General features: G+C 36.9%; 1 protein-coding gene across 4 annotated transcripts in view; it reads right to left on the minus strand.

Moving 5' to 3' along the window:
- Positions 1–13883, minus strand: part of LOC104003155 (uncharacterized) — a 569073-nt gene that overhangs the window by 472188 nt on the left and 83002 nt on the right. For 2 of the 4 annotated variants that reach the window (XM_054671875.2, XM_063795723.1), the window contains exon 1: positions 12242–12476. The exons of 1 other annotated variant lie outside the window; for it this stretch is intronic. In XM_054671875.2, coding sequence (XP_054527850.2) covers positions 12242–12404 — 163 coding nt within the window. In that variant the 5' untranslated portion in view covers positions 12405–12476. Of the gene's footprint in view, positions 1–12241; positions 12490–13883 lie in introns of those variants that run through there. One more of the 4 variants, XM_054671876.2, reaches the window with a different exon arrangement.

Here is a 13883-nt window from a genome sequence, read left to right on the forward strand (position 1 = left end):
AAAAAGTTGGTTCTTTGAAAAGAAACTAAATCGATAGACCATTAGTGAGATTAACCAAGAAAAGAGAGAGGCTTCAAATGAACTCAATTAGAAGTGAAACTGGAGATATTACAACCAATACCACAGAAACACAAAAGATTATTCAAGGCTACTATAAACACCTTTATGCACACAAGCTAAAAATCTAGAGGAAATGGATAAATTCCTAGAAATATCAAACCTTCCTAGATTAAATCAGGAAGAAATAGAAATCCTTAACAGACCAATAACGAGCACTGAGATTGAATCAGTAATTTAAAAAAAAAAATAGCCAACAAAAAAAAAAAGTCCAGGACCAGGTGGAGTCACGGCTGAATTCTACCAGATATTCAAAGAAGAATTAGTACCAATCCTACTGAAACTATCCCAAAAGATAAGGAAAGAATCCTCCCTATATCATTCTATGAAGCCAGTATCACCCTAATACCAAAACCAGGAAATGACATAACAAAAAAAGAAAATTACAGACCAATATCCCTGATGAACATAGGTGCAAAAATCCTCAACAAAATGCTAGCTAACTAAATCCAATAGCATACCAAAAAGATCATGTACACCATGATCAAGTAGGTTTCATCCCAGGGGTACAGGGATGGTTTAACATACACAAGTCAATAAATGTGATACACTACATAAACAGAATTAAAAACAGAAAACCACATGAACATCTCAATGGATGCAGAAAAAGCATTTGATAAAATCCAGCATCCCTTTATGATAAAAACTCTCAACAAAATAGGCATAGAAGGGACTTACCTCAAAGTAATAAAAGCCATCTGTGACAAACCCACAGCTGACATCATACTGAATGGCAAAAAGTTGAAAGCATTCGCCCCTGAGAACTGGAACAAGACAAAGATGCCTACTTTCATCACTTCAGCATAGTACTGGACGTCCTATCCCTAGCAATCAGATAAGAAAGAAATAAAGAACATCCAAATTGGAAAAGAGGAAGTCAAACTGTTTGCCAATGATATCATATACCTAGAAAACCCTAAACACCCCTCCAAAAAGCTCCTAGATCTGATAAATTCAGTAAAATCTCAGGATACAGAATCAAAGTACACAAATCAGAAGCACTGCTATACACCAACAGCAACCACACTGAGAATCAAATCAAGAGTTCAATCCTTTTTATAACAATTGCAAAAAAAAAAAATAGGAATATACTTAACCAAGGAGGTGAAAGATCCTTATAAGGAAAACTGTAACACACTGCTGACAGAAATCATAAATGACACAAACAAATGGAAACACTGCCCATGCTCATGGATGGGTAGAATCAATATTGTGAAAATGAGCATACTGCCCAAAGTAACCTACAGATTCAATGCAATTCCCATCAAAATACCATCATCATTCACAGAACTAGAAAAAAAAATCCTAAAATTCACATAGAGCCAAAAAGAGCCCACATAGCCAAAGCAATACTAAGTAAAAAGAACAAACAGAGGAATCACATTACCTGGCTTCAAGTTATACTACAAGGTTAGCATTATTAAAACAGCATGATACCTGTGTAAAAACAGTCATGTAAGCCAATGGAACAGAATAGAGAATGCAGGAATAAAGCCAAATACTTACAGCCAACTGATCTTCAACAAAACATTTTAAAAAATAACAAATTGTGGAAAGGGCACCCTATTCAATAAATGGTGCTGAGAAGACTGGCAAGCCATATGTAGAAGAATGAAACTGGATCTCCATCTCTTGCCTTATATAAAGGTCAACTCAAGATGGATTAAAGACTTAAATCTAAGACCTGAAACTATAAAAATTCTAGAAGATAGCTTTGGAAAAACTCTTCTGGACGTTAGCTTAAGGAAAGAATTCATAACTAAGACACTAAAAGCAAATGTAACAAAAATAAATAAAGGGGACTTAACTAAAAAGCTTACGGACAGCAAAAGAATTAATCGGCGGAGTAAACAGACAACCCACAGAGTGGGAGAAAATATTCTTGAACTATGCATCCAACGAAGGATTCATATCCAGAAAGGAATTTGCTTGAGTTCTACAAGGAACTCAAATCAGCTAGAAAAAAAGACAAGAAAAGGCCAGGCGCAGTGGCTCAAGCCTGTAATCCCAGCACTTTGGGAGGCCGAGGTGGGCGGATCACAACGTCAGGAGATAGAGACCATCCTGGCTAACACGGTGAAACCCCATCTCTACTAAAAATACAAAAACAATAAAAATAAAAATTAGCCAGGCGTGGTTGTGGGCGCCTGTAGTCCCAGCTACTCGGAAGGCTGAGGCAGGAGAATGGTGTGAACCCAGGGTACAGAGCTTGCAGTGAGCCGAGACCGTGCCACTGCACTCCAGCCTGGGCGACAGAGCGAGACTCTGTCTCGGGAAAAAAAAAAAAGCAAGAAAAAAAAATTCCATGAAGAAGTGGGCAAAGGACAGGAATAGACATTTCTCAAAAAAAAAAAAAAAAATACAGATAGCCAACAAACATGAAAAAATGTTCAACGTCACCAATCAGGGAAATGCAAATTAAAACCACAATGAGATACCACCTCACTCCTACAAAAATGGCCATAAGTAAGAAGTCAAAAAACAATAGATGTTGGTATGGATTCGGTGAAAGGAGAACACTTAACACTGCTGGTGGGAATGTAAATTAGTACAATCACTATGGAAAAGAGTATGGAGGTTCCTTAAAGAACTAGAAGTAGAACTACAATTCAATCCGACAGTCCCGCAACTAGGTATCTATCCCGAGGAAAAGAAGTCATTATATGAAAAAATCACATGCACATGCATGTTTATAGCAGCAAAATTTGTAATTGTAAAGATACAGAACCAACCGAAGGGCCCATTAGCCAACAAGTGGATAAAGAAAATGGGGTATATAGACAGCATGTGATATTACTCAGCCATAAAAAGGAATAAAATAATGTCTTTTGCAGCCAGTTAGATGGAGCTGGAGATCATTATTCTAAGTAACTCAGGAATGGAAAATAAAACTCATATGTTCTCACTTATAAGTGGGAGCTAACCTATGGGGATGCAGTCATAAGAAAGATAATGGACTTGAGGGGCAAGGTTGCTAGGGGGGTAAGGGATAAAGGACTACATACTGGGTACAGTGTATACTGCGCTCAGGTGACAGGTACACTAAAATCTCAGAAGCCACCATTAAAGAATTTAGGCATGTAACTAAAAACCACCTGTACCCTAAAAACTATTGAAGTATTTTTTTAAAATGAAGACTTTTAAAAAAACCTATTGTCCTATAAATGTAAACATTCTCTTGTAAATAACTTCTGGATTAAAAAGGAAATAAACTGTGAACTGAAATTCACTCTACAAATATTTACTGAACTCCCATTAAGTGCTAGTCTCCCTTCTAGATGCTGGGAATTCTCCATGAACAATGGTCAAAAAATGTCTGCCTTCCTGGAGCTTAATTTTAATGAAGTTTCACTTTGCTTAAAATGAACAGTGAAATCACTGCTTTTCACAACCAATGGGATGTGGCCAATACAATACTCAAAGGTAAATTTATAGACTTAAATTCATATGCTAGAAAAAATTTTAATGTTTATCAAAATGTTAAAAGTGCGTATTTCTGACAACAATTCTATTAGGAATCTGACAGAAATACTTGACACCTGTGCAATTATATATGTACAAATATGCACATGGCAGCATTGTTTATATTAGCAAAAAATGTAAAAATTTAAAGTAGAATGTTTAATTATGGCTAATCTTTAGGAATCATCAGTTTCCATCCCAGATAATGTGATAGTCATGAGGTCTTTGTGTAAAAGAAGAGGAAATGTCATCTATAATGGAGATCAACAGTGAAGAAGGGAGGGGTTCTTCTCTGGTGCCTTTTAGTCTTTTACAACATTTTACAAAACAATATAGGTAAGGAAGAGGCTAATCTATAATCAGAGAAACAAAGGTTACAGCTGCCTGTCATGTGACTGGGATCCCATAATCACCTTTAAGTCCCAAAATAATTTAAAGTTGCAACAGGTTTGATTTTGAATTACTTATTCTTACAGCTCCAACCGGCCAAAGATGGGACAATTTAAGTGACAATACGAGTAGTAATTCTGATGGATTGAAACACATCAGTTATGTTTAAATCTATGAATTCATGCTACTACTAAATACTTCATTAATTGTATTTAGTGAATGTTCAGGAACCAGTCCAAAATATTGATAACAGGTAATAAAAGCAGAGTGGGGAAAATTAAGCAGGTACCCCATTTTGTTATACAAAATGTACCTCAAGGTAACCATAATTGATGAGGAAAATTTTCTCATTATAGAATCATTCTAATTAAAAAGCAAAAGATGACCAAATTAGATTTTACATTACTTAATAAACTAGTGATCATCAATGGTTGCTAATATTACAAAAGGAGATAAAACTAAACATTATGTTCCTCCTGATAGAAGGTACCATTTATGAAGCAGTCTTGCCAAAAGAAATCAAACTTGAATCTGATTAGCCCACTAGGTTGAACTACCAATTTTCAGGAAGTACAGAGGACAAAGGAACCTGTTACACTACACAACATAGACACAATAGACACGTTGTTGGAAAACTCTACAAAACAAAGGACTTAGCTTCTTCAACAAAATATCAATAAAAAGAAAAAAGAGAAAAAAAAACAGACTTTTAAAAAAGACTTAAAAGACCTTATTTGGATCCTGATTCAAAAAACCTCAAAGAGTAAGTATTGACTAGTTATTCAATGCTATTAAGAAATTGTGGGGTTTTTTGGAATTGTGTAATGCTGACATTGTGGTTACATTTAAGAAGAGTCCTTATCTTTTAGAGATACATTCTAAAATATTTGCATGTAAAAATAATGATATCTGGAATTTGCTTCAAAAATCAGGGGAAGGGGCATAGAGTAATGGGAAAGTTATGATACGCTCAAAAGTTGATAACTGTTGAATCCCAGAGATATGTACACACAGGGGTTTATTATACTGTTCTACTTTTGTGTATGTTTAAAATTCTTCATAATTAAGAGTTAAAACCTGGTCAGACTGCATGAAAGTGACACCGAGCCCCAAAGAATTAGATAAACATCCTCCAGTTTCCATTGTCTATTATTCTACTAGGGAAAAAACATAATCTTATGTTTTTAACTTGTCTCGTTCTTAAGTCTCTGAATTTGGGAAAGTTTTGTTTTCTTTATTTCAGTGAACCAATTTGTTTTCTCATGAAGGAAAATCAATAGCAACTTGACAGGATCTTTGCAGTCCTTTTCCCAACTCATCCACGGCTTCGGCAGCAGGATGCCCATGAAGTATCCTATTTGGGGTTTTCCCTCCTGAACTGGTTCTCTTACTTCAAGACACACACTCATCATTGGCTTATGCATGGCCCACATTCCTTAGTTATTTTTATAACTCAGCACCTGCAAAGTCATAACCCAAAACAATAGCCAAGACCTTGCAAATAATCTACAAATAGTCACGCATCTCTCCTTATATCAAATTCCTGCCTCCTCCTCTACCTGCTCAAAGTAACCATCCTCCTAAATTCCATATCCATTATTTCCTTGCTTTCCTTTTTAGACTGTTCACTTGCATTCATTTTGCTTGTTTTCAACTTAATACAAAAGATATGCCATAATATGTTGGGCCTTATTTTTTTCACATAGCAGCATATCACCAAGATTCATCCATATTTTTGGGTCACCGTGTAGTTCACTTGTTCTGCCTACTGAATATGTCATTGTATGATTTTTTTCCACTTATTCATCCAGTCTCTGAATGGGCATTTGCATTGTTTCTAGAGTTGTACTGATCAGAACTGTTATAAACCATCTTGTATATGTCTCCAGTTGTGCAAGCATGAGTTTCTCTTGTATGTGTTGCAGGATGAAACCGCTGGGTGACAGGAGATACAAGACAGTGATGCCTCCCATTCACTTTCCATCTGAAAAACCTTTCCTGCGGAAACACAAGCCTTATGTCTGTCCCACAAAGGTGACCGTCCTATGCTTTGTCTATCATGGTTTGTTGCTGCTCTTTCTACCAGTGCTAATTTTTCCAGCCCTGGGGTAATCTAAGACATTTGTTTTCACATTTAGTGCTTCCGAATAATTGAAGAAAAAGTACTAGTGGAATCACTCTGAGCTTGGAGAGCTCCAGACATCTTTAATTGGCACAACTTTTGCAGGCAAAGTGATAGAAATTAAACTGACTGCTAACTATCTGCTTTTCTATGCTGCAATCAAGAAAAAAGATGCGACCTTCTTCTCAATCCACACAGAAATGAAATCTATTCCAATTTTCATTTTAAGCACAATATTGACAAATTTATTCTGATATATTTAATGTTGTACTTATGGTTTCCCCCTGCTTTTCTAAGGGGACAGATTTTAAAATGAGTAACTCTTGGGACACTACCAACATTTGTCAATCTCTTCAAATGAACCCTTCTCATATTTTATAATACAAGCAAAACCACTACTTGAGGAAATAAATTGCTCCCTGACTTGAAAGAGAAATTAAGGAATGTAGAGTTTTCCACCATCTACAGAATGTCTATACCATTTGCTCACCTCAAGTTAACTCTCACCTCTAGGATCAGGCACCAGCAGGGTGATGTGGAGAAATTTTTTTCTTCGTACTTTAATCAGAGAAAGAGAACATAAGTACTTGAAGATTCATAATATTAACAGTCTCATTAGAGTTTCTTAAATGCTGTTTTAAATTAGGATAATTTTAAATTATGTGATGTAACAACTATATAAACATAAAATGCTTTAATTAGAGACTTGTTTGTGTGAGAAAGAAAAAAAAATCCACTTGAAGCATCAATCTGGCACTCTGCATTAACTTCCAACAGCCACAAATTCCCACTGGACCACTGAACCTAAGCAATAAGGCTATATCCATCATCCTGTCTCTAAAATTTAATCTTCACTTGTTTGTAGGCAGGTCTCTGCTCTTTAAAGAAAAAAATCAAGGCAAATAAATTGAGTTGAATTCTCATTCAAATTCATAGCAACTTCTGGTGTTTCTGAATTTGCTTAATGTATCACACTAATCACAGTCCTTCTGGGCCTCCATAAATATCATGCTATGTTACTGACAAAATAAAGGTTTCGGAGTAGCTCAATCTTGAAGGATGATAAAACAAACAAAAAAAAAACTCAAATTCTCCCTCAAGTACTTATTAACATTTAGAATCACTTTCTCATTTTAGAATCTGATGAAAGCTATACACTCCTCCCTTCAAAATATATAATTACAAAAAAGGTTACATACACATTCAGAAGACTTGTATACCTACTGATGACCACAACAACCTGCCCTCCTTGAATCCCCACACTCAACATTATGTCTTTTTATTATTATATGGAATCTGATCTTATGGGTCAGATTCTAACTCTTAAGGTATAAATACTCATTAATTGGTAAGTATGTATGAAGTGGCTACATCTTTGGCTATGTGCCAAAGATTGCGCTAGACCCTGGGAGTACAATAGAGAACGGTTAGACCTGGTCTCTGTCCTCATGGGCCTCATTATCTCGTGGAAGAAACAGATATTAAATTAATCATACCAACAAATGGAGAATATGAATTGTTTAAGAAGTACAAAAAGGAGGACAGAGTGCTAAGAGAGCCAACAAATGCTCATCTGGCCTGATCAGGAAGGTTTTTGAAGACTTCTCTGAGGTTGTGACAACAGAGCTGAGGTGAGTTAGCAGGTAGAGAGATGGAAAGAACACTTGAGGGAATAAGGACATCAAGTTCAAAGTCTTTGAGGGAGAGGGAACATGGTATATACGAAAGAGTGCCCAAGCACAGACAGCGAGAATGAGGAAGCAAGCTGAGGCTGGAGGGATAGGCAAAGAAAACTCAGGCAGGTCTTACAGCTATGTTGTAAAATATTTTTTTCTTTTACTTTGGAGCAATGGGAAGTCAGCAAACAATTTTAATCTGGGAGGTGTGCAACATAATCAGATTTGAATTCTGACAAGTTCATCATGCATGCAACATGAAAAATAGATTTGCAGAGGACCATAATGGATGACGGAGACCAGCTTAGAGGTCATTGCCATAGTTTAGTAAGATAAATAACTAGAAGAGGGTGGTGGTGACAAAAGAGATGAACATGGTTGGATTCAAGTAATATTCAGTTGGGATAATCAACAGGATGCTGTAAAAGATTGGGTTTTTCACCATCTGCCGATACATAGAACAATGCCTGCTACACAGTCGGTGCTCAACAAACATTTGTTGAGTGAATAATGAACCATGTGACAAATAACGGCTAAACATAAATTGTCAAAGAATTTTATATAAGTAAAATTGCTGAAAGAATGTGACGTACAAAAGCTGCAGAGGTAGAAACAGGTTAATAAAAACAGTAATGTGTGAGAGGAGAATTTGAGTTGGTTTGACCCTGAACTGGGGGAAAGGGTGCTTAAGGGTCTGGTTTGACTTCCACAATTTCTATAAAGTGAAAACAAGGTAGTGAATTACAAGGAACAGAAAGCCTGATAGAACAAGGAAAGCACTTTTCACTTTTGTTTAAAGTTAACATTCTGTGATTGTGTAATTTCCATGGAACATGACAAAACAATGATTTTGGAGGAAGATGTGGTGGAATACAAACATAACTTTCATAACCAGGCTTGTGCACCTCTCAGCAGTCCCATAATCATACAGCTTAGAAAGTGCCTTTGTTTTAAAGTCCATAAAAGCAGGTTGCTGTGTGGAAATTTTAGAAAACTAACCACTGGTGTGGGAACAGGACTCTGCAGTTTCTTGTCTCTGTCACAGCCATGACCGCTGGAGTCCAACCTCAGATTTTTAATAAATCTCTGTGGAAATTGGCCCCTTGTACACTCAAATAATTCACCTTGATATCACTGCATGCACAACAGCATATGTATGATGGAAACAGGACAAGCTGTATGTTTTCCAACATAATCATGTACTAAAATGTTCATAAGATTCTGTTCCATTAATAAGAATGCAAATTAATGCATACATAAGGGAGATTCAGTCTTACTTCTAGATTTTTTATGCATTGAAAAAATCTTGATCTTTATTACCTTTGATTTGCTCTTAAATGGAAAGTTAATTCAATGACCACATTTGCTGTATATTTTGAAACCATATTTTTAAGAAAGTGTATGCATTACATGGAGGCTTCATTCTCCCAATAGTGCTTTCCATCCAAAGCTGCCATTAATAGGATTATTGGTTTAAAGACAGGCTCATCAATAAGGCTAAGGGTACTCAAAAGTCTCTGAATTTTTCAGAAGTGAAAACAAAAATAGTGGAATCAAGGAAACAGCATTCAATGAATCTTTTAACTTGTTGCAGGAAGTCAGGGACCCCGGAGGGACTGGCTGAAGCCATGGCAGAAAAACATAAATTGTGAAGATTTCATGGACATTTATTAGTTCCCCAAATTAATACTTTTATAATTTCTTACACCTGTCTTTACCGCAATCTCTGAACATGAATTGTGAAGATTTCATGGACACTTATCACTTCCCCAATCAATACCCTTGTGATTTCCTATGCCTGTCTTTACTTTAATCTCTTAATCCCATCATCTTCGTAAGCTGAGGAGGATGTATGTCACCTCAGGACCCTGTGATGATTGTGTTAACTGCACAAATTATTTGTAGAGCATGTGTGTTTGACAATATGAAATCTGGGCACCTTGAAAAAAGAACAGGATAACAGCAATGTTCAGGGAACAACAGAGATAACCTTAAACTTTGACTGCTGGTGAGCCGGGTGGAAAAGAGCCATATTTCTCTTCTTTCAAAAGGAAATGGGAGAAATATCACTGAATTCTTTTTCTCAGCAAGGAACATCCCTGAGAAAGAGAATGCGGCCTTGAGGGTAGGCCTCTGAAATGGCCGCTTTGGGGGCAGCCGTCTTTTATGGTTGCAGCTGTAGGGATGAAAGAAGCCCCAGCCTCCTGCAGTGCTCCTGTGCTTATTAGGAAGAGGAAATTCCCACCTAATAAATTTTGGTCAGACTGGTTGTCCGCTCTCAATCCCTGTCTCCTGATAAGAAGTTATCAATGACAATGCGTGCCCAAAGCTTCATTAGCAATTTTAATTTCGCCCCAGCCCTGTGGTCCTGTGATCTTGCCCTGCCTTCATTTACCTTGTGATATCTTATTACCTTGTGAAACATGTGATCCCTGTGACCCACATCCTATTTGTACACTCCCTCCCCTTTTGAAAATCACTAATAAAAACTTGCTGGTTTTGCAGCTTAGGGGGCATCACGGAACCTGCCAACATGTGATGTCTCCCCTGGACACCTAGCTTTAAAATTTCTCCTTTTGTACCCTGTCCCTTTATTTCTCAGACCGGCCAACACTTAGGGAAAATAGAAAAGAACCTACATGAAATATTGGGGGTGAATTTCACCCAATATCAACTGAGAGGTGATCTCTCTTATAGTAGCATTTCCCCCATCATCATCTAGGCTGGAGTTCCCTAACATTTATGTTAATAGGAGCTATTTTTAATTTTCCCTATGGTCTTAAGATTTGAAAGGTAGAGGACTTCTTGATTTATGTCTGGAGAAAAAACACAGAAAATGAAATCTGAGTAAAGATAAATGTAAGGCTTTAGTATTTGAACACATCAGGGCAAGGAAAGATACCATCAATTTTTCTGTCATCCTCTCTGGTCACTGATGGATTGACTAGTGCAATTGGCTTGAAATTATGCCAAATAAAATTTTAATGCCCACTGACCTGCTATTTGGAGATTCCATAAGCTAAGTTTCTTTGTTAACTGTTTGTGTAGTAGCTTGACCCTTAGGCAGGTTGGGAACACCCAGCCCAGAAAACCTGTGTAATGAGAATTAGGAGCAATGGAGATAGAGTGTAAATTCTTAGCAACCAGATAGTACTCATTGCAAGCCACTTCTCCCATCTTCACAAATGATTTTGATCCTCAAAGGTGGTCCAATCCCACCTACTTTACTACATTCCTTACCGTATTCACCACAGAGATGTCTGGCTCCAAATATGTGAATGCTGCCTCAAAGATGGGTTTTAATAAATGGCTCTATTTAGACAAGGTGAAGATTAAGATTACTTTGGCATGCTTATATACTCAACTCTTAATTATCCACATTAATAAAAGAATCAAGGGGATAAGAGTTCAAAATTAAGGATAATACAAAAGTAATTTATATTTGGCTTTAGTATTCATTATGTGATTTTGAGGGTAAGCAAATTAACTTTCTAATTATAATTTGGCTTTTCAGAATGAGTTTCTATTCTTCTCAATTAGCTCGTGTTGAAAGCCAGCTAGTGGTGTGCTAGAAGTCAAATTAAATTTGACCTGGAATTTATAAGTTTCTGCAAATGGCTCACCCATAAATTATCAAAGTCAATTTTTTCTGCTTCACAGAGGAGGTCCAGACCACACCAATAGCCTATGGAGAGCCAAGGTTTAAGGTAATCTAATTACATAGATTCAGAATCAGATACAGTATCTGATATCACAGACTTCAAGACAAGAGTATTACTTGAGAAAGTCATTTCAACAGGGAAGCATAACAATTCAAAACTTACATCTAATAGCATAGCCCCCAAAATATGTAAAGTAAAAAAGGTCTCAGAACTAAAAGAATAAATGGACCATCTCGTTCACAAGGGTTTCTGTTAATTCTCTATCCATGGCAGGTTGGCACTTTCCTCTAGGGTGGGATGCCCTCACCTCACATCTTCTGCTCAATGTTCTCCATCCCCTGGTCTCCTAAGGCACTGTCTCCCTCTCCAGCTGGGCTATTTTCTTTTCCTGGATATTTTGGACCTGAAGCTTTAGATATCAGGACTCTAATTAGCAGAAAGCCTTATGAGCAAGATGACAGTTTTCATCAAAGAGAAAGAGTTCTCCAAAAGGTAAATTAAGAAAGAGGGTAAAGTATGTATTTAGTGGCTTCCTCTTAGAAGGAAAAAAAAGAACTGGAAAGATTTGTTAAAATTCAAGTCAGAGTCATCCTTCCACAGATTCCAACGCTACCTAAAAATGGAGCCATCTTCACTCACAGTCGAGACATTAAAACACAAGAAAGCATGACACTTGCTGGTCTAATCTTAGAGAAGTAACTGAGGCATGGGTACGCACTGCATGCATGGAAGGGAAGTCAGGTCAAGGAGAAGCTCTAGACCCAGTAGAGCTCAGAAATGAACATTTCTAGCACTATAGGACTTCCTCCTACCTTGAGTGAAGAGCAGTGATGAGTTCACATCCTGCAGCCAACAGCCACCTCCGAGGAACAGGTGTCTGATCATGGACAGGAGAGTCAGAAAAAGAGACAGACTACCCAAGAAAATCATGAAATTCAAGGATGGCCAGCTTTGTCTGAGGCATCGCCATTCCATTCCCTCAGGGTTCCTGTCATCCCAGCCAAGTGCTGCCAATTACGCTGGTGCTTATGGCCTCCCTCACCCTGTGTTCCTGTATGAACTGAAACACAAAATAAAAATAAGCACCATCCAGACATTAGTTATCAATGCAATAAAGAATTAAGAATATCTAAACAGCAGTAGCTTAGGGACCACAACTAGTTGAAATAGTGCACTAGAGCATTTATTTTAATGCTGATGTTTGCATAGTACCACACTGTGTAACTTAGAATGTAAATGTCTCGGGAATGGTAGGGCAACGGGCACTACTGATGGAAATATCTTAGTATGAGATGGTGTGCCAAACCATAGTTATCTTACAAATGATGTTTTCTCTACCACCATTTGCATTCATGGAAAAAAAATTGAGTAATTGACATTATCATTTTTACCAGCTACCATCATTCATTGAATTGAGCACAAAAAGTCAAATAGTCTGTCATAGGTTCTCACCTTTTAGAATCTATAGAAGACAATATTCTTAGGGTCTAAACCCTGTTAGCTTGGACAATGAATATGAAAAAAAAACACTGAGATTTTTCTTTATTTTAATCTTCAATAAGCAAATAATTGCTATCTAAAAGTGTGTCTATTCCTAACCAATTTTGTACAAGGAACTGTTGTGAGGATAGAATGAGGAGATAATGTGAAACAGCTGAGGACTCTAACACTCAACTCGAAGGATAAAGGATGTTATTACTTATTCAGCTGTGCTATTGGGATTTTATTAGCCCTTCTACTCAACACACACAGGAACACATACATATGTACACACATGGATGCACACAAACAGTTTGTAGAAGAACAACACAAAGTAGGAAATACACAGAAATGACTGAGTGGAATCAAAAATTAGGAGATGACATCAAGAACCCTATAAATGGACATTGTAGAAAAGTTATTGTTCAACTCACTCAAGTTGATCTGAAACACAAAAATCGTTTGACTACATGGAGCAGCCAAACTTGATGCAGGCAAAGATATAGTCTAAGAGACATTTTAAAAAATAATTGGAAGGGTAACAGTTGGCAAAGCAGAAAGAGGCTAAAATGATGGTTCAGGGTTGACTTACAGTGTCTGGGCACCTAAGAGGCCCAGAACAGTGATGAAATCATAACAGGTTCTCAACAAATGTTGTGTATTTGTATTGCAATCAAAATTTTGTCAGATTCGATTTGCTCTCCCCAAGCAGTCAGTGTTCTAGCAGAGCTAGAGTTTTATCACTCTTAGTAATGCAAAGTTATGTTGTTGCCTAAGACGTAATGTTAAAATACATTTCACTTTATTTATAAAATATATAGGTTTTAGGAAGGCTGTAAGAAATATTTGATATATATTTGGGACTCTAAAGATTTTCCTAAGCTTCTATAATCTTTAGTCCAAATATATCTGATCTCAGTCTTCACCCAGTAAATTACATTTGTAGTAATAGTTTAAAAAGAAAAGAAATTGTAG

This window comes from Pan troglodytes, chromosome 17 (assembly GCF_028858775.2).
Source record: "Pan troglodytes isolate AG18354 chromosome 17, NHGRI_mPanTro3-v2.0_pri, whole genome shotgun sequence".
NCBI lineage: Eukaryota > Metazoa > Chordata > Mammalia > Primates > Hominidae > Pan > Pan troglodytes.